We start from the raw sequence: 26,372 nt of genomic DNA on the forward strand, positions 1-26,372 counted from the left end.
AAGACAATGAACCAGAGTGACTGCCCCACCCCCCCATCCCCAACCCTAATTCCTCACATGCAAACGGGAAGCAGTTGAGGTTACAACACCATGTGAAACTGCGTCTAAATTCTATCTACATGCACTTTTTTTAAATATCCATTTGTAAATATGTGCACTCACACATGCAAACATGCCTTACAGAATGAGTGAACTATGCAGAGCTACGAGGGCACATGCGCCTCTTCATCTTCTCTCCATGCCTCGCATGGCCCGGCCCAGGATAAAAACCCCAATACTTTCAGACCAGAAAGAAAAACAGACTTTTTGGATGAAAGTGCTCTGGTCAAGCACTGGGCCTTATATTTTTTTGGTAATTATTATTTATAGTCGGCACATTGATAACGCCCCAACACAAACACTGCAGGGCATCATTCATTTTGTGCGCGGTGATGTTGCCGTACCACAAATTGTTCAGACCACCAGCCAGAGCCCAGAGCCCCATAACTCAATGTCAAAGGGGAGGAAAAAACTCCTGCGCACCACTATGCTCTTATTTAAAGGATATCCCTGCTAGGAACCAAGTGCATCTTTACTGGCCTGACAGCTCAGGACAGGAGGAACCTAGGACATCTGAATTTACAGTTATTAAAAGCCGCAGCCTTCGGGCAGCAGTCTCACAGCATGTCAAACTATTTATACTTTTCCCGGCTGGTGCACATTTCTTCCTCCTTCGCCACTGCATCCCATCGCACGTCACTTACTCAGCCTTCATTTGGATTATCTGTCTGCTTTGGGGTTTACACCCGCAGTATGCAGTGGAAATCTGTGCATTTCACATTTATTCCAAATGTAATGGAAGCTAAAGAGATGTGCAAGAAAATAACAGCTGCAGAAAGATGTTGATGTGGTGCAGGGTAACTGACATTCGGGAAAAGGAAGCTGTGATACATGAGGTTTATAACTGCAGGCTGGAAGTATGGAATTACTTTATTGACTTTATAAGTGGTGACATTTTTGGTGCATGCTAATGTGCATAACTTGAGATTTTAATTTATAAGTAGAAAACTCTGACTTCTGTTTCATTGTAATGCATTAAGGTTATACTCATTTATATTGATTACTAATGAATATAGCTGCTGTCTACTTTTCTTATGGGTACTAAAAGCGTTTTGACCTTTTTTTTTCTAATCAGATGACAAAGTGTACTTTTAAGTTCACACATGTGCAATAAATACTTTTTTTCTATTCTATTGGAATACAAGTAATATAAAACTATGTGAGGGAACTCTTCAGACTTGGCGTCACATCCTAACTGCTCCCCTCGCTGCATTTGATTAAAACCCCACAATGCACCATAATCAGGAACTGGATTTGACTTGAACATGTGTTATTTCTATTTAAGTTTTAATAGAAAAGCGTTCATCCAACACATAAACCATAAAATACTGCAGAAAAATGTCAGGCTTTATCATGCAACCGTCATAAAAATTACACTCGCTTGTAGACACATTTTTGTGATTTAGCCTGACCTAGGACGCCACCTACAGTATCAGCTTTGACAATGCTTCACCTTCAAAAAAATAGAAACTAAAGATAAAAAAGTACATTCAGCTGCACTTAATTTAAACAGCTATAGCACAACACTTAAGTTTAATGCCAAAAAGACTGTGTGAAATGCTTTTGGAACAAAAACTGTGCTTTTTTTTATTTTCATGAGTTATTGTATTTTGTTAAAATGAATCTGCAAAAATAATTGTTAGACACAGCTTCAGAAAAAGATTAGTTTGAATTGTTGTGTTACAGATAGACATGGATAATGTGAATAAATGTTCAAAGTTGCCCAGTTTCATTTAAAAGTCACAAATTTGTTTGAAATACAGTACACCAAAATAGTTCACCAAAGTAATATCTAAAAGGATGTACCTTTACAGTATGCAGCAATCATGTAGACTGTGGCAGGCTGATGTTTACCATGCCTAAATTGGATTTTACTCATTGACCAATTGAATTTTTCCCTCCACGATAATCTGCAGTTACTGTACACGCTTTTTAACAGTGTAGTCGCACGTTTAGCCCTGAAAAACTCTGTTGTTTATTCTAGTAAGGGATTATAAGATACTCTGGGCTGCTCCTGGGTAACAAACACGAGCACTTTAGCCAGGTATATGCTGACGCTGTTATAGCGCCGCAGGGTCAGCTCCACAGACAGTTCAAAGTCCTGTGGCGTGTTGATGAGCTTTGCCACCGACAAAACACCGCCATTGGGCATCTGCTCTGATTTGAAGAAACCGCCCTCGTTGCCGGCGGTGATAGCGATCTGGATGTCGTCGCCAGGCGCGGTGTGGGAGGGGCCCATGCGGAAGATGTTGGTGAAGACGGGGATGTTGGTGGGGAAGGTGAGGTAGTAGAAGGTTATTCTCAGGGGCATGGTCAGGCAGTCGACAGAGTCATTGCAAAGCAAGCGTTCGCATCGACTGCAAAAAGAGAAGAGTAGGGGATGGGGGCAGGACAGGACGACATGGAACAAAAGAGCCACAGACAGACAGAGAAAGAGAGACTGGGTGTAAATTTCACTTGCCGTGCATGGCATGCGGTGGAAGAAACATCTCCTTTAGCAGCACAATGTCAGTTATGGTGCCCTCTAAGGGAACATGCAAGAAGTTCTGCTACTGGTGCTGCCACACAAGGGTGTGGGTACACATTCATCTGGGACTGTAGCGAAACCCAAACTGAAAACAAATCTCCATGTGCTTCCGGTCAATCTAAAACAGGAGAACATGCTACAGCCAGATCTATACTAAAGTTATTTGAGCGCTGAGCATACTGGACATGCAGACGTTGGATTTAAATAATATGAATAATGACTGATTGAGCTGCCACTCAGTTAATGTGGAATTTCTCTGTGAGCGTTTAACTGAACAAGTTTTGCGTTCATGTTTGAGATCAGCCACTTACGTCTCGCCGGCACGTCGGTAGTTCTCTGGACAGTCGAAAGACAGACATCTGAATCCCCCCTGTATGTTAAAGCAGCTCTCGTTCTCTGAACATGTGTGTCTCCCGATGATACATTCATCAATATCTGGGTTGGCAGGACAGAGAAGAAAATGTTTGTTTTTCTTTCTTTTCTTCTTTTTAATATTCATCTATTTTACAAAAATATTAACAATAATTCTGCAGCAAACATGGGTAAAGTCACAGTAAGAGCATCTCACCCTGGCAGCTGCGCCCATTCCCGGCCAAGGTGTAACCTTCAACGGGACAGGAGCAGTGGAAGCTGCCGGGAGTGTTGTGACAGCGATAGGAGCAAATGTGACCTCCAGTGGGGAGGGCACATTCATCAATATCTGGAAAGATCACAGAAACCGAACACGTTAGAGCAGAGAGCAAGTTCAGATATAGATCGCATTTAATTTGCTGAAATAAGTTCAATGGCAAAAAAACGTATGTGGACCCTCTGGAAGTGAACTGCTTTTCTGCATTATTTGGCCATAAGTGCAATCTATTCTTCAGCTATGTACAAATAATACATATACACAATGTAAAACAGAAAAACAAGCCTAATATCTAATATTCAATTTCCCTGAAGATCCTGTGAAGAAAAAGTAAGTGAACCCCCTGGAGTAAAAAGATGATTAAGTGCTTTCAGTAGCTCTGGATCAGACCTGCAGAACATTCGGCAGGAAGTTCTGGCTGTCTTTCTTTCCAGAACTGCTTCAGACACATTTGTAGGGCATGAATGGCTCTGTAACTGTCAAAAAACTGTTTCAAAAACTGAAAATTGGCATGTGCATATGTATTAACCCCCCTAAAGTCAACACTTTGAAGATCCACCTTTTGCAGCAATCACAGCTGCAAGTTGCTTTGGGTAAGTCTCTATGAGCTGGCCACATCTTACCACTGGGACATTTTGCCCATTCCTCCTTTCAAAATTGCTCCAACTCCTTCAAGTTGCATGGGTTGCGCTTATGAACAGCAATCTGTAAGTCTGACCAGAGATTTTCTATTGGACTGAGGTCTGGGCTTTGACTAGGCCATTCCAACACATTTACACGTTTCCCCTGAAAAACACTCAAGTGTTGCTTTAGCAGTGTGTTTGGGGTCATTGTCCTGCTGGAAGGTGAACCTCCATCCTAGCCTCAAATAACACACAGAGTGGAACAGGTTTTGCTCAAGAATATCCCTTTATTTAGCACCATCCATCTTTCCCTTAAAGCTGACCAGTTTCCCAGTCCCAGCTGCTGAAAAACTCCCCCACAGCATGATGCTGCCACCACCACGTTTCACTGTGGGGATGGGGTTCTTTGGTTGATCTGAGGTGTTAGGTTTACGCCAAACAGTGTTTTCCTAAATGGCCGAAAAGTTACATTTTAGTCTCCTCAGACCAGAGCACCTTCTTCCATACATTTTGGGAGTCTCCCACGTGCCTTTTTGCAAACTCAGAACGTGCCACTTAGTTTTTTACTAAAAGTAATGGCTTTCTTCTGGCCACTCTGCCATAAAGCCCAACTCTATGGAGCGCACAGCTTATTGCCGTCTTATGTACAGATACTCCAGTCTTTGCTGTGGACCTCTGCAGCTGCTCCAGGATTACCTTAGGTCTCTGTGCTGTCTCTGATTAAAGGGGACCTATTATGAAAAACACGTTTTTTCTTGTTTTAACATATATAAAGTGGTCTCCCCTCACCCTGCCAGCACAGGGAAGATGAAATCCCATGAAAATCTGCAAGGTCGGTACCCCCCGCCTCGCTGAATCTTCCAGTGTCATGGGGTTTCTACGGGCCGTTCAGATTCTGCGCCTATGGTGACGTCACCATAGGCGCAGAGGTTCGGCCTCCGCTGCTGAAACCACGCCCACAACTAACTCTGCCAGCTGGAGCTTCAGCCATTGTTTAGAAGCGGTGACTGTTTCCACAGCGAGGGACAGTTTTTGCATCGACATTTACCCTCATAAAAGGATCAGTATCCACAGTACGGACCCGGCAACTGCACACGAGTCAGCGGTAAGTGACGTTATTTTTTTATGTAATTTATATTTGTCTATGAGTACGATCTTTGCATGGGTTAAGTATTTAGCTTAGCTCCGGAGCACCGGAGGCCACACACCGGGGCCCCTCACCGGTCTGTCCGTGAGCAGCTCACGGACAGACCGGTGAGGGGCCCCGGGCCCCGGTGGCTCCAGCATTACCAGCTCTAATAGTAATACATTTTTTTCTGTCTATGGTTTCAGATCTTCCAAGCACCTGAAGCTGTTCAACGACACCTTCAGAAAACGCACGGTCCTTCCTTGAGCCAGCAATAGTGCATACATGTTATTTATATACAACTTATGTTATTTTTTAACAATAAAGTTGTCATTTGTGAAAATTCAGTGTTGTGATTTCTTTACAGTTAACATGATTAATTTGTCTTGAGGAATTGTAGTAAAGAACTGTGGTGTACCTGTTTAGAATTAAATTAAATCTTCCTGTGTGAAGACGAGGTGACTGAAGGCTGATTTATGGTTCTGCGTTTCACCAACGCAGAGCCTACGGCGTAGGCTACGCGTCGATTTAACAGGCTTTAAGATCCGTCGAGCTGCGTGACATCGGATGCTCTCTGTCCACACTGAAACCGTTAAACTCGCGGCCAGTTAGGACAGTCCAATACAAAAAAATAAAGCAATGGAATTTATTTTGTCGCAGAAGCTCCCTGGCATGGGACATACAGCCGGCTGCTCTGGCCGGACTGGAGCGAGGCTCCCTCCCCTGCTACACGTCATTCAAGCAGCCAATCAGCACAGAGCCTCATTATCATAGCCTCCCCGCCTCTCAGGATCACTCACAGACAATGAGGTTAGAAGCGGTAAAACCAGAGACATGGCCCACAGGCTGAATTTCTGTTTTATGTAGAAAAAACAAGCTTTAGATTGTTTTTAAGACATTCAAGGCCTGTTTAAAATATACATTAAATGCCATAATAGGTCCCCTTTAATGCCCTCCTTGCCCGGTCCATGAGTTTTGGTGGGAGGCCGCCTCTTGGCAGGTTTGCTGTTGTGCCATGTTCTTTCCACTTGGTTATGATATATTTGATGGTGCTCCTGGGGATCATCAAAGATTTGGATGTTTTTTATAACCTAACCCTGACTTGTACTCAACAACGTTGTCCCTCACTGGTTTGGAGGGTTCCTTGGTCTTCATGGCAGTGTTTGGTTAGTAGTGCCTCTTCCTTAGGTGTTGCAGCCTGTGGAACCTTTCAAAAAAAGGGTTGTATATGTGCTGACAGGGCATATTACGCTTAGGGTGCTTTCAGACCTGTGGCCGGTTTGTTTTATTCTGATTCAGGGGCTAAATCAATACAGTTGTTTAATTTTTTGTTTGTGGCGTTTTTGTTCACAAGGCAACCGTCTGTAGCGGTTCAAAGCTGTTAACAAATGCCATGCGCGAACCAACTGTTCTATCATTGGTCAGAAATGAACGCGGAAAGAGTTTCCTCTTCCGTTACCCCGGGAAAAACAAAGGTTGAACCACAGTTATGAGTGAGTTGTGTCGGTTGCTGTGTCGAGACCACCTCTCCTAGACCATCTTGGCTCGCTTGTTTTGTCCCGCATCCAAGCGCGATTGCTGTGTTCAGATATACCAAACGAACCGATCTTTAGGGGGAAACGCTCCCTGTTTTGGAACAACTGCTCCAAACGGGACAGGAGTGAAAGCACCCTCAGACTGCACACAGGTGGACATCATTTCACTATGTGACTTCTGAAGTTGCATCAGAAGTTTTTATGGGCTTCATAACAAAGGAGGTGAATACATATGCACATGCCAATTTTCAATTTCAATTTCAATTTTATTTATATAGCGTCTAATACAACAGGTGTTGTTTCTAGACGCTTTCCAGAGATCCAGAACATGAACATAAACATAAACATAAACATAAACCCCCGAGCAATTATTACATAAACAATGGCAGGTAAAAACTCCCATAGTGGGAGAAAAGCCTTAAGCCAATTTTCAGTTTTTTATTATATATATATTTTTCTCATTTCACTTCACCAACTTAGACTATTGTGTTCTGATCCATCACATAAAATTCTGATTAAAAAAATATTGAACTCAAGGCTGTAATGAAACAAAATAAGTAAAAAGCGAAGAGGGATGAATACATTTGCAAGGCACTGTATGTTCCCATCATGAGCTCACCCAAGCCTCTCCCTCTCCCCCAATATACACAAGCGCACCAAGGAACCATCCCCCTTATTTGACTGGATGGAGAAATGTTTCTTATGGTTGTGGGGTTGAGGATATACTCAACAAATGTGACTAAATATGTTTGAGGAAAATTGCATAGAATTGCTTACCCTGCCTTTAAGCTGCACCTTTTGCAAAGGCAATGGTTTGTTAGAGCTCGTGCCGCATTTAGGCAACACTAAATCTGTCAAACTACAGGCATGCAGAGATGTTTTTACTATTATTTCATTTTATTTTATGAATGGAGAGCAGCAGTTTTCTCTGCGGTACAGTCCCCTGAATGTTTGAAGACTTCTGTAGGATAGACTTACAAACGGAAATGTTTGCTAGATCGTTCCAAACATCTCTGGGTTCTTTATCCTCATCCTGCATTGTTGCCTTTGGAGTAACCTCGGCTGGATTTCCATTCCTTGGAAGCGTAACCACAGTACTTAATTGTCTCCAATTACACAATTTGTGTGAGTGTGGACGGTTGGATGCCTAAAAACGCTTACATTACTTTTTACAGGATTAGATCAGCAAATCTTGACAGCATATCTTTAGAAATCTCCTTTCTGCATGGCATTGATCACAACAACGGATGCTTCTTATGCGATGGTAGACCTAAGATATTTGTCTTTTACCAGTCAAAATAGCTGAGCTTTTGTCGATTGTAATAAATCCACTGATTCACTTACTTTTTCCTCAATCACTTAAATTAAATTATGAAATTAGATTAAATTATTGGGACTTTGATGATGCTCAGGTCAAATTTTATGGCCAATTATCAGAGAAAATCCAGTTAATTCCAGTAGGTGTTGTACTTTTTCTTACCTCCATCTGCAGCAAACACAGAACGAAGGTGAACTCTTTATGAACATATTCACATATCTTATGATAACTGAACCATTTCACCTTCACAAGTGATTCCATCTATGTCACTGAGCTGGTAGCCACGGCGACAGTAACACTGGTAGGAGCCGTACACGTTGGCGCACTCTTGACTGCAGGGATTGCTCTCACACTCGTTCAGATCTGCAAGTAAAGGGGACAGGATGGTTGTAGACCACTGGAGAGCATCGTAGATTCTCCTGATGCACAGCAGACACGTTTCTCACCGTCACAATTCCTGTCGTCACCGGACAGCATGAAGCCGTTGGTGCAGCTACACTTGTAGGACCCAAGGGTGTTCTCACACTTATGGGCGCACAGGCGGCCAGGGTAGTGTCTGCATTCATTAATATCTAAAACAGAGCAAGAGAAAGAGGCTGAAAGCCTGAAGGTTTTGGGATTTTTTTTTTGTTTTCCTCTACGGGTTGAAAACATACGGATTGAGCTTTATAAACGAACACAAAAGGAGATGTATCCACTGTTTACCTTCACAAGTCCGAGTGATACTGTTGAAGTTGAATCCAGATGAACACTCGCAGCGGTACGAGCCCAACTGGTTGACGCAGCCGTGACCTGAACACACTTCTTCCGAACCCTTACACTCGTCAATGTCTGAGAAGAGGAGCACAAACAGGTGAGGCCACCGGGACCAGAACCTGAGCAGGAACGGAGTGATGTTTGCCATGTTTGTTCATCATACCAATGCAGCGTGTCCCATCTTCATTAAGGTGGTATCCCCGACCGCAGTTCACAGAATTTTTCTGACAGGAAAAGGAGCCCGCGCTGTTGATGCACAGCGACCCTCGGGGGCATGGATTAGTCTGGATAATACATTCGTTGATATCTGGAAACAGAGGCGCCGATGACATCGTTAAATTACGCTGCGGTTTTTGGCAGACAAGATAATCCGATAACCGATCGAGGCTCCAACCAAGGGAGGGCTAAGTCTAAACCACGGTTCCTCCCCATCAGTTTAGCCAATTATATTGTAATCATTTATCTAAATATTTTCATTTCTGTCAGTAGAAAACTATGATGCACATTCTTGATGTGGTCTTTTTCTGGGAGGTCGTTTGCCGAACAGAGAAGGCCCGTGTGTAAGTTTACTTTGAATCTCCAATAAGAAAAACTTTAATTGAGAGAAGTTGTCTTTATTTCTAACTAAGTGTTCTTTGTCCTCACGTCACAAACATGCAGAATTAAACCACCCAACACGAGAAGACTACAAATTTAATAAAAAACCTTCCTATATATTTCACATCCAACCATGCCCCTCCTGTCCTTTTCAGCGTAACATGACAAAATATTTTATTGTGTACGTTGGATAGATTTTTAATACAAAACCAGGACTAGAAGAAAGGGTCGGGGTCTTTGGCAATTTATGTGACACTGAAACTTGACAAACTTTAAAATGTGGTGTATTCATTTAAAAAGTAGTAACCACAATGGCGTTATCGACAAGTATTTTTTCTATTTTCCATTAACGGAAGAGTCCATAGTTCCACTCCTCCCTTTGCTGTCTACAGACACAATCTTCCACAAAATCGGTACAACTTGTCGCCTGACAGACTTGGACGGAGATGCCTGTACAAACAGTCCTTTTTATAAACTGTTAGCACACCTCTTAAGTTAAATCAACCTTGGTTTTTCTGTAGGGATCCCATCGACACTATCACTTCAGTGGAATTATTAATGTTGGCTGGAAATAGCAATGCATTTTGGGACAGGTCAGTTGCCCTAAGCAATTACATTTCCTGCCATTTTGCTGCAAATGCATATTTCTTTTTCACTTAAAACTGCTTTGTGATACGTTGTTTTATTTATTTTATTATATTATATTATATTATATCATATTATCATCATTTATTTTGGTCACCGATCACAGTTCATGCTCCTCCCCATCTAATAATAGAACAAGACTAGTTTTTACTTGATTATTGTGCAAGTTAATCAGCGAAACAAGCAATCATAATCTCTTAATAATTGTACATTTCAAATAGCTGTAAAAGGAAAAAGAAGTAGCACAACCACCACCATGTCCACTATGACCACATGTGGTCATATCTTTTTTCCTGGCGTGTATAAAACATTGGATGGCTGTCTGCACCAAAGTCTTGTGAAGTCTCGGGATTCTTTTATGTCGCAAATGTCTTGCTGAAGACCTTACCGATGCAGTTTCCAAGGGCGTCCTGAATGAAGCCGTCCCCACACTTCACCTTTGGGACACAACGAAATGACCCCTGCGTATTTTGGCACTCGAACTGTGGGCCACAGTTGTGGATGCCGGCCTCACACTCATCGATATCTGGAAGAAGTCACGCAAGAAATGTCTCCGAACACATCACGCAAATGAAGACCAGCTTAGCGTGTGGCTACACCGAAGAGGGAAGCATCACGAACCTTTGCAGTTGTTGCTGTCGGTGAGTTCGTAGCCAGTCCCACAGCTGACCTCTCTCTGACAGCGGAAGGAGCCTTTTGTGTTGATGCAGCGCTCTCCGCCCCGACAGTTGCTAGCTCCGATCAGACATTCATTGATATCTGAGCGAGGACGAAGCAGAAGCATCAGCCTGCCGTGCACTAATGCATACTGTGACTGATGCTATGAAGAAAAGTGTCTATGTCTGGGATTTATATTATTATGTGCAATAGATTCATAAAATCTATGCACAGGCCTGAAACTGAAATATCAACATTTCAAATGCCACTTACCGTCACAGCTCTTTCTGTCTGGATGGAGTTTATAGCCTTTGAAACAGCCGCAGGTGTCATTCCCCTGACACAGATGTGCACACTTCCCTAAGCAGTAAAAAAATATATATTATTGACATTTTCTACATCAAAGCAGTTCAGTGTAAACAATTATAATAGTTTCATTATTACTCTGTACCTTGGCATTGATCATTTAGGAATGATTTATCTCCACTTCTGGGGTTGGCGTTGTTGAGTGCTGTGTTAAAAGAGGAAATAAAAAAGTTTTCTTATTCATAAACATGCATATTAACAGTTTAACCATGAGATACTTTCAGAGACAAAGTGACAAAAACTAAGATGTGTATAAATTAATCTCATCTGACAGGTGATATTTAGTATATAAAGTGTACACTGTTTATTCAATGTGCACCCTATATTTTTTACGTTAATTCCAGCACCAGTTTGCTCTAAAACTGCTAAAGCAGTGTTTTTAGATGGCGAGATGATAGAGGGCAGGGATTCATTTTTAATCAAACAGAAACCTCCTGCATTGCTGATAAAACTATTAGCAACACAGTTAACCTGTAAGAATTCCACAGCCACCAGGATTTAACTGCCTCTGTCAGCATCTGTATTTGCAAATTCATAAAAAACTAAATAACCATGTTCAATTTAATCCCTCTGCACTTAACTTGTGGAGGTTATAGCCAGCAGGGGGCAGCGCAGCCTTGTGTTTGGACCCCGTCCATGGTTCAAATGTTTCTCTTTTTTTGTACTACTCACAGTCAGTCAGCCCGGTGTGGTTATCTGTAGATCCATCCACGCAGCAGGCCCTCGACACCAGGCTGCACTGGTAGCCCACAGACAGGCCGTGGTCGCAGGGGATTCCCAGATCTCGGGCCGCTTTCCCCAGGAGACAACAGTCACAGCACATCTACACAAAACCAATGGAAAGTTCATCACACAGAACAGAAGAAGAAGAAACCTCTCCAACTGCCTGGAATACAGCTACTCAGGCCAGGAAGTTAATAAGGAATATGTCAAGACATGGGAGATGGGAGACGTCATCCCCTCCAGCTGATGTGCACTCAGTCAATAATTATGGCAGTCTATCAGGAAGGAGATGGGTGCAGCATGTGTGTGTGTGTGTGTGTGTGTGTGGAGGGGGGGGGGGGGGGGGGGGGGGGGGGGGGGGGGGGGCACTGTGTGGCAACAGTGGTTAATTAGTCCGTTTGTGTGATGGCCTGTGTCCAGGAAACTTTAAGGGTTTTGGCAACTTCATGAAAGGAAAACATTTCAGGCCAGTGTAAATTCTACCTGGTTGAAACCCAGAAACATGAAGTCCAGCAATCACGAATCCTGAAACCAGTTCCACAGCTGATGCCGTTTCACTAGGTCTCTTTTTCAAGTTTTATCTCACAATCTGTGTCATTAGCTTAATACCAGTACTGTGCAAACGTTCTTCCTCTGTGGTGTTCCGCAGGATTATCGCAGTGGCTGCAGCACCAAGTGGTTTTATTTCTCCCACAGTCAGAGCCAAATGTAAAAATGTTTAAAAAGTGTTCAAGCAGCTTCTGATCTCTCCACCACGGCCGTTGTAACACGTTAACTGCAGTATGCTCTAGGCTTGATATGAACCTTCATGGCATTTTCATGCTCTTGCGTGACAGAAACTGTAACTCTGTGTGAACTTACACAGTTTTGTTTGGAGCTCACAAACAGTAGTCATGGTGGAGATGCTGTCTTCAAGTCTATCATGTTGAGGTTCTTTTGAGGCTGATAACAACTACACTGTTACAGTAGTCTCATGCACAGGTCAGTCGAGCTATGGCTTAATATCAACTAAGCCAACGAGTGGTCACGTATGCAAAGGGAATTGTTTTATCAACCAAAGTATGTCATGATTTCATCACAAGCGATAATTCCGCTTTCAGCTAGTTAGAAGTTGTTTTGTCTGCGTAGAAAAGCCATAAACATATCAGAGCAATGCCAAAACTTCTTTTTGTTCATTGCCAACATTCTGTATGCTTTAGTTTTGCTTTGTTTCTTTGATGTTCTGCATCGGCTTCTTCCCGTACTTCAGTTAAAGCCCCCGCCGGGAACTGTGGAGCGTGCACAGACTGTGCTGGCCAGTTTCAGTCCACTTGAACATCTACAGTACATGCTAAGTTTCAATAAGTCCAATTATGAAAGGTTTGACTCAGAGCGATTTCAACTGGTCTAAGTTGCATTTTAAAAATCTAATTGTACCAAGTAACTGCTCAGCACACTTCACCATGTAGAAAAGCGATATATTCATCTGCTCTTTTTTTTCAGCTTGGCATGCTAATGTGAACCGTACAGTCATAGAATGTTGTAAGACTACTGTGATTATTAAGAGCTGTGCCTGGACAAGAGAACAAACTGCTGGATCAACTTGTCTTTTGTACCTCATGTGGGAAAAGAGATCTAAATACTGAGATACTAAATACTCCTTGTTGAGACCCAATATTATATCCATTGTTTTTGCATGCTTCTATTGCTGCTTAAAGGGATGCGGTATAATCTTTTGTTCACTTTACTTTTCCTACAGTGCGGGTAATCACCTGCACGTTGCAGTTGGTCGTGAAAAGGCATGTTGCCCCGCTGGCAATCAGCTCAGCCTTGAAAGAGAACGTACCGACTTGCAGCGTCTCCCTTTGAAAGCTTTTGTCTTCGTGATGTGCTGATGTGCAGAATGTGGTGAAAACAAAGGGAGAGTAGAGGGCTTGGTTGAGAGGCAATCAAAACGTAGAAAGTCTGACTACTTTTTAAATATTCTGCACTCAGAGCTGAACTTATGATCTGACAGCAACAACCTCAGATCCTCTCAGGAGTGACATGCCTCATCCTGCACATCTACACGGAAAACAAGAAGATATACACCAGTGATCTCATCAACCACTGGTTTCGCCAGAAAAGTGATGGACTGCACAGAGGTTGAGCAAATACAGAGGGAGATATCAGTCTCTGCTTTGTCTCGTCTTCCCAATGTGCACGTGTGCACGTGCGTGTGTTCGTGGACACACCTTCGTTGTCTTGGTCTCACAGGTGCTGGTGAACAAAGAATCGCAGGCTCCTTGGTCTTTTGCCACGTTGATACCAGTTGTGCACATGTTGTCTTCCAGCACTGTTACGCAGCACTGCTCTTGCACTATCCTGTTGCAGGAAAAGCAAATACATCAAGAAATCAAAAACAAAACAGCCAGGCGGTGGATTTACTCTCAGCTCTGTCAATAATCTCCCTGTGGCAAAGCAACTCTGCCTTGAAGTGCAGCCAATTAAAATCAGCCTGGGGCAAAGCTGATAGGAGCTCAAGTCACACTAGAAATGTGCGGATGAGTGGGTTGGGTAAGCCCTGTGTGAGTTCAGAGGGACTGGAAGTTGATTGTGTTTTGCAACGTTACCATCCTTGGCTTTAAACCGGGCCGAGCGGCGCTCCCTGGGGCCGGCACTCTGTTGTTTTGACCCAAGTTAAACCGATGTTTCGGCCCCAAGCTCAGCATCTGTCCACAACCACGTCTCCTCAGTCACAGTGGGACTGTTTTTTTTTTTGTTGTTGTTGAAATAACGTCAAGACGGATATGACTAAAACAAAACACTCTTTTACTGTAAGCATCCTATCAGTCCTATCAGAAGGGAGAAAGGTTGGCTATAACTCGAGTGACTAACAGCTGCCAGTGGTATCAGCAGAGCAGAATCACTGGGATGTTTCTTCAGACATCACAGAGGATTGGTTGCAAAATATTGCTACACACATAAAGTGAGTAATCTGTTGATAAAGGGGTATTGCAGCAGAATTTCTGCAGAAATTGTTCAAATATTAAAAACAATATTGAAGAAAAGCACCATAATCAAAAAAGCAGTTGATATATGTTTAATTTCAGATAAGATTTCCTTTTATTGTCCAAAGTTTGGCCTCGTTGTCGTCCATTGACTTCAGAGCTCCTGGCTGGTCTGGATCTGACTCACCCCAGTTTTACGAGAGAGAAATCATAAAACGCCACCCCCTCACCTCCCTTCTCTTTATCAGCTCTTACCAGAAGTTTCTTTCCACGTAAACTACAGTACATCTCCAGTTTACGTCATGACACACACCTCCTCTGCAGAGCCTTTTATGGCCACAGTCCTGCTCCTGTTTTTCTTTTCTCTACTCCCTGTTCTTTTTCTCTTGTTTTTCTTTTTTTTTTCCTTTGGTGTCTGAAGCAATCATTCAGATTTCCTGTTTTTGCCTCTCTCCTTGCTCCCCTCTATGTAGTGTTTCACCTCTAAGCTATTTCCTGGGTTTAGAAACAGACCTTCTTCTTAACTCCCCTCACCCTTTTCCATCCCCGAATACCCCCTGCTCCCCCACAAATCCCTGCCCTTTCCCTTTCCTCCCCTCACACTATAATTTAGACAAATTTGGGATAACTCACGGTGGCGATGGTAAATGTGTTTGCCATCAGCGTTCACAGGAGCAGGGCTTTTGGGCTTAGGGGCCCCGAACCTGCGGCAGAACACCTTCTACAGTTACCAACAGGCCTGTTATTATCCCATCACTATTAGTGTTTCCTGCTCTCACATGAAGTGAATAATGTGTTCAGAGATTTATGAAAATATGGTAAAACAATATCATAATAAGGACCTGTAGACATTTCCCTCATGCACGTTGAAGACCAAGTCTCTATGGTCCAATACGACGAGAGCTTCTGTAGTCATGATCCAAAGTGGAAGTTTGCAACAGTGGGTGCCACTTGGAATGACTTACAAACCTAGAAAGGCCAAAATTGAGCATTTGAATAGTTCCTCTTAAAGCCTACGGATGTGAACAAAGATTCGCCTGCTTACCTGCACGTGTTTGATTCAGAAATAAGAGGAATGGATGCGCAGTCTCTGTTATGATTTCCGTGCCTTTGGCCGTCTTTACAGCAGTCGGCTACCGACATCTGGTCTGGTCCTGCGGATATGGAAAACAATCCCAAGGTGGGCTTTGTAACATGTCTAAAAAATCCTAATGTGCAGTGCAAGAGAAATCATTTTGTTCAAATAGCATGTAACAATAACTGCAGTAGCTGTGAAGACCTCGCATGTAGATGTAGAGATCTGTACTAAACACATGTTCCTGACATCCAGCAATTTCAAAGGCGAGGCTGGGTCAATATTCTGTCTTATGTTTGCTGTTTTTTACACTAAGATTGTGCAATACTGACATTCCAAAGGGTCACCATCATGCCACCCTTGTGCTATTCATATAAATCAAGCTAAAGCCAACATATTCATGAGCCAGGGTGTAAATTCAGAAATCAAGCCAGCATTCCACACAAGATGTACATTGTGACATTGCTCAGCATAGCTGTGGCTCTACTCACACAGCCAGATTGTTGCAACCTAGTAGGGGCCTTTTTTCTACTCCTGAATGGTGTAACCGTGAAGCTGCATAAGTGCCATTACGGGGGAGTGGGGGGGCTGTGTGACTTGGCATTGTGGTAAGGCGTAACAGGACTGTAAAAATTGCAACATAAAACAAAAACACAGAGTTTCAGGCCACATTTCAGACTTTGCCACTTGACTTGGGGCTCTAGCTATTCAAACCTGGAAAGCAGACACCTTGAAGTTCCCTCCTCCAGCATTGAAACATTGCAAAATGTATCAGCTACAGGAACCTGAGGCCACGTCTGTGTGACTGCAATAACTGAATAAAGCTGTCAATGCACGCTTGTACGCAAATCCCAGTTTGGTATGTTAACAAGACCAAGGTGGAACAGCAGGGCATTTACAGCCCTTTTCACACAGCTCATTGAAAGATGGGCATATATGTTTTCCTTGAGCAATACTGTCCTGTGTGTACATGCAGATTTAGATTTGGGGGTTTAAAACTGATAGGCCACTGACCCCGTTTTTTTACCCTATTAAAGTATATATTCACATAAAGGTTGTAGTCACATAAAGTATATAGTCACATAAAGTATATAGTGACATTAAGGATAGTCACAGAGCCAAATCAATAAGTGTATTTCAGCTATTTTCAGAATACATGACTTTCAGTGTTGGCAGATTCATCTGCTGTTAAAACTACATGACTCACTGTTGGTCTTGAAGTCATTGTGCTGTTCAGACTACATGACTGATGACATGACATACACAACATACACAATCAATCTGGTGGCAAAATGGTCCCCTGTCTCATCTCTAAGCCATGTTTTGTCAGCAAAACATTCACAAAATCAAACATAGCCATGACAGGCGTTGAATAATGCCCAACAGAGGAAAACAAGCATTGAGAGCTTTTCTGCAATAATTTCTTTACAACCCAAAAAAAAAAAAAAAAAGCCAAAGATCGTGGGAAAAGGAATGGATGAGCACACATGAGCAACAGGGATTGTCAAAGGTGGGAAAAAGGTAGCTGCAGTGTAGTATGCCGTTGAATAATTACAGTGTTTTTCCCATTGCTTCTTTGGGCTTCCCCCTTGGGTTTCCCTTCCTCAGTGACCCGCCGACACACAGACAGAGATCAGGAGGCCAGCCTCGGCACCAGGCTGGGGCTGGTAGACGGTTCAGGGGGGCAGCATCTTGGCTTGAGTGGGAGCAGGACCAGCAGAGGTCAGGAACAGGATCAGGGACTGAGTAAGAGGCCGAGTCGGGAACAGGATTAGGGATAGGATCAGGGACTGAGTAAGAGGTCGGGTCGGGAACATGATCAGGGACAGGATCAGGGACTGAGTAAGAGGCCGAGTCGGGAACAGGATTAGGGACAGGATCAGGGTCTGAGTAAGTGGCCGGGTCGGGAACAGGATTAAGGATAGGATCAGGGACTAAGTCAGAGGTCGGGTCGGGAACATGATCAGGGACAGGATCAGGGATCAACTCAGGGTCCGAGTCGGGGACAGAATTAGGGACAGGATCAGGAACTAAGGTAGAAGCCAGATCAGGAACAGGGTCGACGCTTGAGGCAGAGGCAAGGAACGGGAACAGTCTGGGGTCCGTCCAGGACCTCCTCTGGAACAGGGACAGGTTGGGGAGCGGTCAAGACCGCCATGAGAACAGAAACAAGATGAGGTGCGACCAAGACCGCCTCTGGAACAGAGACCAGAGTAGGTTGTGAGCCAAATTTCAGAATTTGTATTTATTTATTTTTTAGCTAAAGAGAATGGATGACGAATATGTTGTTGCAGACACAAGAGAGGCTTTTACAGCTGGAGCACAACCAGCTTCTCGGCGATCTGGCTGTTTATCCATGTGATTTAGAGAGTGTGGAATGCCTCAACTCTGTAAACAATCAGCTGTCGAAATCCTATCAAGTACATTTACTTGCCTGAGGTTTGTGTGATTTGCCAAAAGTGAAATAGTTTTGTCAGAATTTCTTTTTCTTTTTTTTAAGCCTGTGGCTTCAACCAGCATCATTGTGCTTGACTCTCATAAATCCCCTCTAAGAAAAACAGAAATAAATAAAAATAAAGACAATACAAACTCCCAGTTAAATAAATTTTGTCAATCCATGACAACGGAACACGAGTTGGTTCTGGTTAGAAAGACAAATTCTCTGAATTATTGGGAACAGCGATTGTGAAATGCACTGAAATCCTTTTGTTTGAGACACAGCGTCTGCTGTGGGAAGTCTGGCAGGAGTGAGCAAGTTTAGATAATAAGTTAGATTAGATTGGGAGGACAAGTGTCTGGAATAGCAGTCTTCATTTTTACAAAGCTGCTGCTTTCCCCCAGTAGGGAGGAATTCTATAATAACCATTAAATCAAAACAGTCACAGTGAGGGACAAGCAGGAATAGCCATTATCATTCACAATCTCTGTCCTGATAAACTTTGCAGCAAACAAAGTGAAAGTGGTGCGGTTAGGAACAGTTAATTTGACATAAGTGCCTGGAATTTTCCATAAAACAAGCTCTGCAGTCCAACTTCCTACCTCATCACGACGTAAGAGTATAAAACAATGACTAAGATTTGATCAGAGTTAAATGTGTGTCGTTCTTTACAGAAGGCTGGATGAAATCAAAGCCCAGAATTACAACTGTGTGACCACAGCTGCTGCCTGAAGGTTGATTAACCTGGCACAATGGAGTGAGTACGGATGGAGGATTTATTACTGGACGCCACATTAGCTGACTCACGACGGATTTCTGGTAGCCCGGCACATCGTCTGGCCAATAAAGCTTATTGCAGCTGGATGAAATGAAATGGCATTTTAAAAGCTTTTCAGATGGGCCTACTGAGAAGGCGTCTTTAAGTGGCTCCGGCCACAGAGAGAAGGATATTCCAATGAAACTATCAAGAGAAAAAATATTTGGGAAGCAAAAAGTGGGGTGTTAATGACCAAAAAGTCAAATACAGCGAGTCTCCAACTAATTGTCTGAGAAAAAATCTTCAGTTTCATCTCATTATTATTGAATGCTTATAGAGGAATAACTTTGAAGATCATGCTAAACAACTAATTGTCATTTCTATCTCTCTGTAGGTGCAGTCTGTATCTTCCGTCATGACATCGACAGTTGTGGGAGATTCACACTGCTCGCTGTCCTGGAGCTTCCTGCAGCCAGCAGCTTTCTGCTAAGTACAACCCAGACTTCGAAAAAGTAGCAAAACGCTCTAAAGAAATGTCAATAAAAACAGAATTCAGTGGTTTGCAAATCTCATAAACCTATATTCTGTCCACAGCAGAACATAGAAAATATATCAAATGTCACAAATCAGGAAAATGTACGGTCTCAAGAAAAAAGAAAAAAAGGGGGAATTTTGAAACCAACGGCATCAAAATGTCCCCAAAGAAAGTTGGGTAAAGACTTATTTTAACATCAGTCTATATATGTTGGCAAACTGGAGGGAAAAGATGCAGACTGATCTTTCAAAAGATGCAAGTTTCTCATCTTGGTGTCTACTAACAAAGTTCACCTGTGTTACCCACCGATGCCTCATGTGACATCATCATCACAGTTGTTGCTCGGCAACAAACACAACACACCAGTCCATTAGTGGCGGTCTTTGGAGAGTTCGACCACAGCTTCTGCCCAACAGTTTCTCAGTTCATGCATAATTAGGCCCTTTTTTCACTTTCTTGTGTATCTTCTCAAATACATAAAGTTTGGCTCAGTTTAAGTCAACTCACTGCAGTTCAAACTCTTTTACTCCAATGCCATGCCTTTTGTAATAAATGTAGTCTGCAGTTTAGTTTTGTCTTGATGAAAGGTGCAAAGCTGCTCTCCGTAGGAAAGTCGGGGACGCATCCTAAACAGGTTGCCAACATCACGGGACCGAAACAAGGGTTCAGCTGTTGATCTAAAAGCTTTGCTCTTTGATCCTGATGTTCCTCTCCAGGAGTGAAAGCTGCGCTTCCCATAGGCATCGTAGGATTCTTTTCCTCTACAGTCTGGAAAACGTAGCATCCTTGGTTTTTGAAAACAACTTAAAAATGTTGATGGATGTGTCCACAGGACGGTTTTCCTCTTTGCTTTAGTCCATTTTAAATCAAGAAGAAAGCAGAATTTCTGGATCGCATTCACACATGGCGTCTTCGTTGAACGATAAAGCGATAGCCTGCATTTGTGGATGTCAAGATGAACTGTATTCTTAGATTGCTGGAAGCGCTCCTCAGCTCATGCTGGGATTTTATTACATAATCATCTGTGTTTTAGAATTCAGCGCCACCCAAGAAACCAAAGATTACATCCATTCAGTGTTGATCTTCGGCCTTGTCCCTCGACTTCTCCAGAGCCTCTCAATCTTTTGGTAAGATTATTTATTATAGGAGAAATTATATTCAAAGTCTTGTTTCACAACTTGTAGAAGCAGTTTTCACAGATTGTTGAACATCTGCAAAGTCTTTCCAGTTGACTTGTTTTAGTAGAATGAACTTTTACAGACTTTTGTTGACCATGTCCCAACTTTTTTCAAGACAGGTTGCCGCAATCAAATCTAAAATGAGTCGAACATTTTTGAGAAATGGCAAAATATCTCACTTTCAGCACTCGATATGTTTCCTACGTCTTATTGTGGATAAAATATGGGTTTGTGACTTTTGAAAGTTATTGTGTTCCGTTGTAATCCACGATGAACAAAGCATGCCAACTGTTTTGGAACAGAGATTGTTGTTTTATCGCGCTAGATATCCTTCCAATCGTTGACAGTCTGTGCCTCTGCGAACACAAACAGAAACTCCAGGAGTGCTTTAAAACTGCCTGCCACTAGTGTTTTATCAGAAGACGCAAACCAGACGGAGCCTTGCTCTCTGGCTCGGACACTGTCTGCCCTGCGCGGCTGTCTGTCTCTATGATGCATTGTCTGTCTGGCAAGGGTTCATTTCCATTTTGGATCCGAAGGCTGCTGATCGTGAGGGTCGTTCTGTCTCAGCGGAGCAGCACGTGGCTGGCCTGCGTCTAGACGCCTCATGTAAACAAAGCCTAATGAGCCCACTAGTGGAGCTCCGCCCAGACAGAGTAGCTGGCCCAGGCCAGGCATCACACAAGTCGAGTGCATCTCTTTACTTGCTGCACTTGAAGATTCCTGTCTGTTTTCTGTCTCAAGGGTTTAAACAGGTCAATAAACCCTACGGAGATGTCCTTCACTGGCTCATTTGCTGGGATCTTGCTGGAACTGCTCTGGCCAAGCTGATACCTATCTGAACCTTAGAAAGACTATCCATGACACAGCCCCCCACAAAGAGGGCGGTTCACATGAAAGTACACCCTGCAGGCTGTGAAAATTCCCCCGTGTGTGGCCGCAGCCCCACGAGCTTAAGGACATGGCTCATCCTGCACCTCGGCGGCCCCGCTGCGGGTTAAATCACACCTGTCTGTCTAGACCGTCCTGCCCTGGCAGGAGACTGCTCTTTCTTACTGACGTAATGTCGTCGCATACCGCAACACTTGGCCTTTGACTTGGGGGCACGAAAAGGGAAGACGACGCAGGCAGGGAAAACTCTCGCGTTGCATGCTGACATGACCCTTTTTTGTGATGCCACGCCCCTTTTTACCCCTTTAAATCAAATTGAATTCAGTGTAGTGTAAACGGAGGTGCAGAGCTTTGCTGTTATGTAAATGTGTATCTGGATTTTGTCAGAGCAATACATTTCTTTCTGTGACACTTCCTACTATATCATCTCCCTGTGGTATGTTGTGAGCTCTGGTGAAATGCAAGAAAAAGAGGAAAAATGATAATCTGATAAAAAAAGTAACGGGGAAGCTAAAGCAGAAACTAGGATTTATTTAAGTTTTACACCATGAAATACCAGCAGAGGTCAAGTCTGCTTTATTTCCAAGCAGACCTGTTGCACAGTGACTCACCCCGGCTGCCTCAGCCGCTTTCATGTCCCAACAAGTCCTCAGGCAAGTCATCACTTCATCTTGTTTCTGGCTTGTTTAACTTGCTTGATTCTCTCTCAAACATTGACAACAGTGATTTCAAAAAGTTTCCAAACTATATAGTACCCACCCACCCTCCCTCCCTCAGTATCAGACATCAATATCATGTTCCGCCCTGGCTCGCCCGTCCTCACTGAAAGCAAGCCCACGTTCCTGTAGAAAGGTGTCTTACCCTGACCAAGGAGAGCTCCGACCAGAGCGCAGAGCACCAACACCCGGATGGCCATTGAAGCAGAAGGAGAAAGGCGTCCGTGCTGCGCTGCTGGATGTCCGTGGGGAGACGGGAGTGATCGCTGCTGCGGAGCAGAAGGACTGACTCTGCGGAAAAGAGGTGGAAGTGATGGAGCTGGGAGTCGCAGCTGCAGCGTGATCGTGGCACCCACCGTGAGGGGCGGGCTGGGGCCGCAGACACCCACTCCATGCTTATCAATGCTGCTTTTTCTCCTTTTCTGGAGGGTGGGGTGGGGGGGTCAATTCATTCAAAATAAAGGGCCAATCGTGGACTTATTTTTTTTAAATTATTTTTCACATAATGTTTCACATACATGGCATGTTTTATGCGTTATTTGGAAAGTATAGGCAAAAAGACGTGAAATGATGCCTGCGGGGGGTTTGATCCTCCACCTCCTGCGCGTGTCTTCAGGCCACAGTCCTGTGAAGTATCCACGCGCACATGGAAACTGTCTTCCCATCAATGGCAATGGAGGATTTTCTGCAGCTAAATGATTGTAATGATTACTCAACATCTGGAGCTGCTTTGGGGGAGTTTTTTTTTGGAAAGAAATGTGTTGTGGCTGTGTCCACGCAGTAAGCCTTGAAAAGTTGTGGGAGTTTTTACATTTAGAGTTGGATTAAAAAAAAGGGTTTGTTACCATTGTTTACAAATTACTGCTTCTTTTTCACGTTTATCCTCCGGTTTATTTCACTTTAAAGGGACATTTCAAAGCTAAAATAGCTAGTATTGCATATTAAAGGTTGTACACTTTTGTTAGGGACCAAAATGGCATAAATTGAAGCACTTTTGTGTGCTTCCAGCAAAATGGCAATTATTGGCCCGGTTTCCCAGATCAGTTAAGTAGTTCTTAACAGCAAAAGACTTCTTTCACAGGCTCCTTAAAATGGTTTGAAAGAAGTCTTTCGCTGTTAAGAACTACTTAACTGATCTGGGAAACCGGGCCATTGTAAGTAAAGGAGGCAGCGTGGTTAGAAAGTACTATCGATGGATGAAAATACTTGTTAAACTTGCCTATTCTGTCATAAATATATAAGTGGGATACTGATCCAGTTATATGGAAACAGAGACCATGAAGAGTCCTCTTTTTGCATCTATGACACTACATCAGTAGTCGATGTGTGCAGCCCTGAGAAGATATCTGTGCAAGCAGTCCTATTTGTACACTTTTTGTACACATACAAAGTTGAAACTGCACTGGTTTGTCTGCAGGGACCACATCCACATTATCACTTGAGTGCAAGTACATTTTTGAAGTCATGTCAGAAGCTTAAAATACCCATTTATATTGATGTGAAGCCACTGCCCTCCTGTGCTATCATCAGTTGCCTTTTTGCTGTAAACACGTCTTCTGTTCTAAATCAGAATCACTTTGATTCACACCAGGTTGGCCCTAATGAACGATTACACTCTTTTCCATTTTATATTAGACCTAGGGTTGTTCCAACTCCAGAACTTCCTTTAATGGAGTGCACAAAGCTGTGCCCCTGGCACAGCCGTATCACAGGCCCCCGCAGGCCCACAACTGAGCTTATTGTTCTCCATTAACGTTAATGAATTAGAGCTTCTGTAGCTCTGATGCCATGTGCACACCGTCATCCAAAGTGGTCCAAGTCTATGAGATGGGTCTGGGTATGAACAAGCCAAACTCACACACACACACACACACACACACGTCTGCCAGACTTGGCAAGAAGTACAGAAATAATTGCTAGACTGCATTATAAATATTTGGTACCAACTAAAGCCCTCTGCGAATTCAATCAGTCTACCGCCTCTGGGCACGGTGACAGAGAGAGGTTAAATGATCCTCTAATCAGAGCCATATGTCTCCACCACCAGTCTAGCCAGTCAAGAAACATCACGGAGGACTTGATATCATGACACCGCAGGCAAACAGAGAAGCCCGCAAGTCTGTGACAGTTATAAATGAATGTGTCTCTTTCCCTCCCTGTTCCTCAGCCCACCACAGTCTGTGTTTTTATACTTGATAATTACACTCTGTTGACGATATTTCTACATGACCACGTTTTTGTAGGCCATATTAGTGTTTTGTATGTTCCGGCCTGTTGAAATGCATTATATCATGTGTCACTTTCTCTGCAGTCATTTCCTCATACCGCTCCATGGTCATATTGTTAACACAGCGCTGCTGAGTTGGGACTGAAGTATGGATCACAGGCTCTTTCATCTTCCCATTTCAACTTGACTTTTTTAAGCGTTTGGACCAAAGATTCAGTTTTTCTCATAAAACCAACATAAAACGCGTCCATGATGGGTGAAGGTGTAAAAAAATCCAGACAAAATTGCAGCTCCCCTTTTTATCTGTGCATTCTTGCAACTGTAATTACCTTCACCGACAATGCCACGCCACAGAACTCACTTTAGTGAGCATGCTCTTTATTATAAATATATTCTTCGTATGTAAAAAGATACTCTAAATCAACTGCTTGTGGTGGGATTTGAGAGAAATGAGAGAAACAACACATGTTTTGAGCCATACCATAATTTATTTAAAAAATATTGAGCCAAAAAGAAAAAAAAATCATATGGGCACGATACCCTTTTAATGCTTCCATTACATTACATTACACAGTATGCATTACATTTGATTTAGCAGATGATTTTATCCAAAGCGAATTACAAAAAGAAGAATACAATCAAGCCAAAAAAAGCAGAGCAATTTTTCAAAGGACAAAGGAAATGACAAGGTGCAAGCAGAAAACACCATCAGAACACATAGATTGCTTTAAGCCGATTTCACTCTGTAGGACAGTGGAAGGGTTTTACATTTGATCTGAGCTGCTACTGGTAGTCAGAGCAGGTTAATAATCAATGGAGTAACATGAGCCCCTTTAGGTTTATTGAAAAACCGACATGCTGCTGCATTCTGTACCATTGGTGCTTCTGCAGGATTTAATAAGGCAAGCTGCAGAAAGGTACAGCCATCCACCCTGGATTCACTGATCATCTGCAGGTGTGCATAACTGTGTAAAAGCTGATGTTTTGATAATTTACTGGTCTGGAGAATTTAGGTGTGTGTTAACATAATGCCAAGAGGGAAAGACACAAGCAGTGATCTTTGAGAAGGGATTCTTTTCAGGAAAAAAGGATTTCAAAACTGTAAAGGATTGTAAAACCACTTTCTAATGATTTGGAGTTCAATATTTTGCTGGTCTTCACAAGTACAAATCAGTCAGGACACTGGCTTATTTTCACAAGAGGGGATGTTGCCGCAAATTTTGTCCAAGGTCAGACCGTGCAATGCACAAGGAACTACAAAAAGCCCAGGGGAGGCAGATGTTAAATGTTCATTAAAACACAACCAAAAGAAGACTAAAGTGGACGGTTTCTGGAAAGATTGCTGGGAAAAAGACTTTTCTTTCCAACAAGAACATGAATATACGACAGACTCACAAAACTGCCTCTGAAGCCTTCTTTAGACAATGTGCTACAGACACATGAGGCCAAAGAGGAGTTTTCTGGCCTTAATGCCAACCATCATTTCATGAAAGACTAACATGGCATTTAAGAAGAAACACTGTATGCTCCATTTTTGTACATTCGTACATCTGTCGGTTCCAAATATTGTTACCTTCACGCATACCTCTGTGCATCATTTACAATTGTATGGTTGTTAAGTAACACATCCACCAGGGGGGCAGTAGCGAGTCAACTCCCTAAGACTAAGCCCCACTACAGATGATTTACTGTCATGTAATTAAATACAATTTAAAACCGTAAACCTGATTTTGCGATTGTTTCTATTAGTTCCTTAGCAAAATTAACATAAACCATTGTCTCACAGTTAAACGAAATCATTTTTTAGAACAAAATAATAAAAAGGCATACTTTGAAAAGTAAGGTTATACACTTTTAAAAGTTACTCTGACTTGAAAAATCCACAATCAAACTTTTGCAATTTTAGCTCAGCGCATCCGATCTTGAGCGTCCTGGTCTCCTCTGTCCTGATATCCACTGTAACTCTGTGAGCTAGTTTTAATGTTGA

The 26,372-nt window shown here is 42.9% G+C and overlaps 1 protein-coding gene across 2 annotated transcripts in view; it reads right to left on the reverse strand.

Moving 5' to 3' along the window:
- The window catches only part of fbln1 (fibulin 1), a 39,617-nt gene extending 17,111 nt beyond the window's left edge, over positions 1 to 22,506 (reverse strand). Inside the window, exons 1-15 of one of the 2 annotated variants that reach the window (XM_061721117.1) lie at positions 22,304 to 22,506; positions 15,615 to 15,723; positions 13,814 to 13,943; positions 11,550 to 11,700; positions 10,963 to 11,022; positions 10,785 to 10,871; positions 10,476 to 10,613; positions 10,243 to 10,380; positions 8,776 to 8,919; positions 8,562 to 8,687; positions 8,303 to 8,428; positions 8,100 to 8,219; positions 3,195 to 3,326; positions 2,938 to 3,061; positions 868 to 2,456 (exon numbers count right to left, since the gene is read on the reverse strand). In XM_061721117.1, coding sequence (XP_061577101.1) covers positions 2,075 to 2,456; positions 2,938 to 3,061; positions 3,195 to 3,326; positions 8,100 to 8,219; positions 8,303 to 8,428; positions 8,562 to 8,687; positions 8,776 to 8,919; positions 10,243 to 10,380; positions 10,476 to 10,613; positions 10,785 to 10,871; positions 10,963 to 11,022; positions 11,550 to 11,700; positions 13,814 to 13,943; positions 15,615 to 15,723; positions 22,304 to 22,358 — 2,022 coding nt within the window. In that variant the 5' untranslated portion in view covers positions 22,359 to 22,506 and the 3' untranslated portion in view covers positions 868 to 2,074. Of the gene's footprint in view, positions 1 to 867; positions 2,457 to 2,937; positions 3,062 to 3,194; positions 3,327 to 8,099; positions 8,220 to 8,302; positions 8,429 to 8,561; positions 8,688 to 8,775; positions 8,920 to 10,242; positions 10,381 to 10,475; positions 10,614 to 10,784; positions 10,872 to 10,962; positions 11,023 to 11,549; positions 11,701 to 13,813; positions 13,944 to 15,614; positions 15,724 to 22,303 lie in introns of those variants that run through there. The other variant, XM_061721116.1, reaches the window with a different exon arrangement.
- Between the last annotated feature and the right edge of the window lie 3,866 nt (positions 22,507 to 26,372).

This window comes from Cololabis saira, chromosome 5, assembly GCF_033807715.1.
Source record: "Cololabis saira isolate AMF1-May2022 chromosome 5, fColSai1.1, whole genome shotgun sequence".
Lineage (NCBI taxonomy): Eukaryota > Metazoa > Chordata > Actinopteri > Beloniformes > Belonidae > Cololabis > Cololabis saira.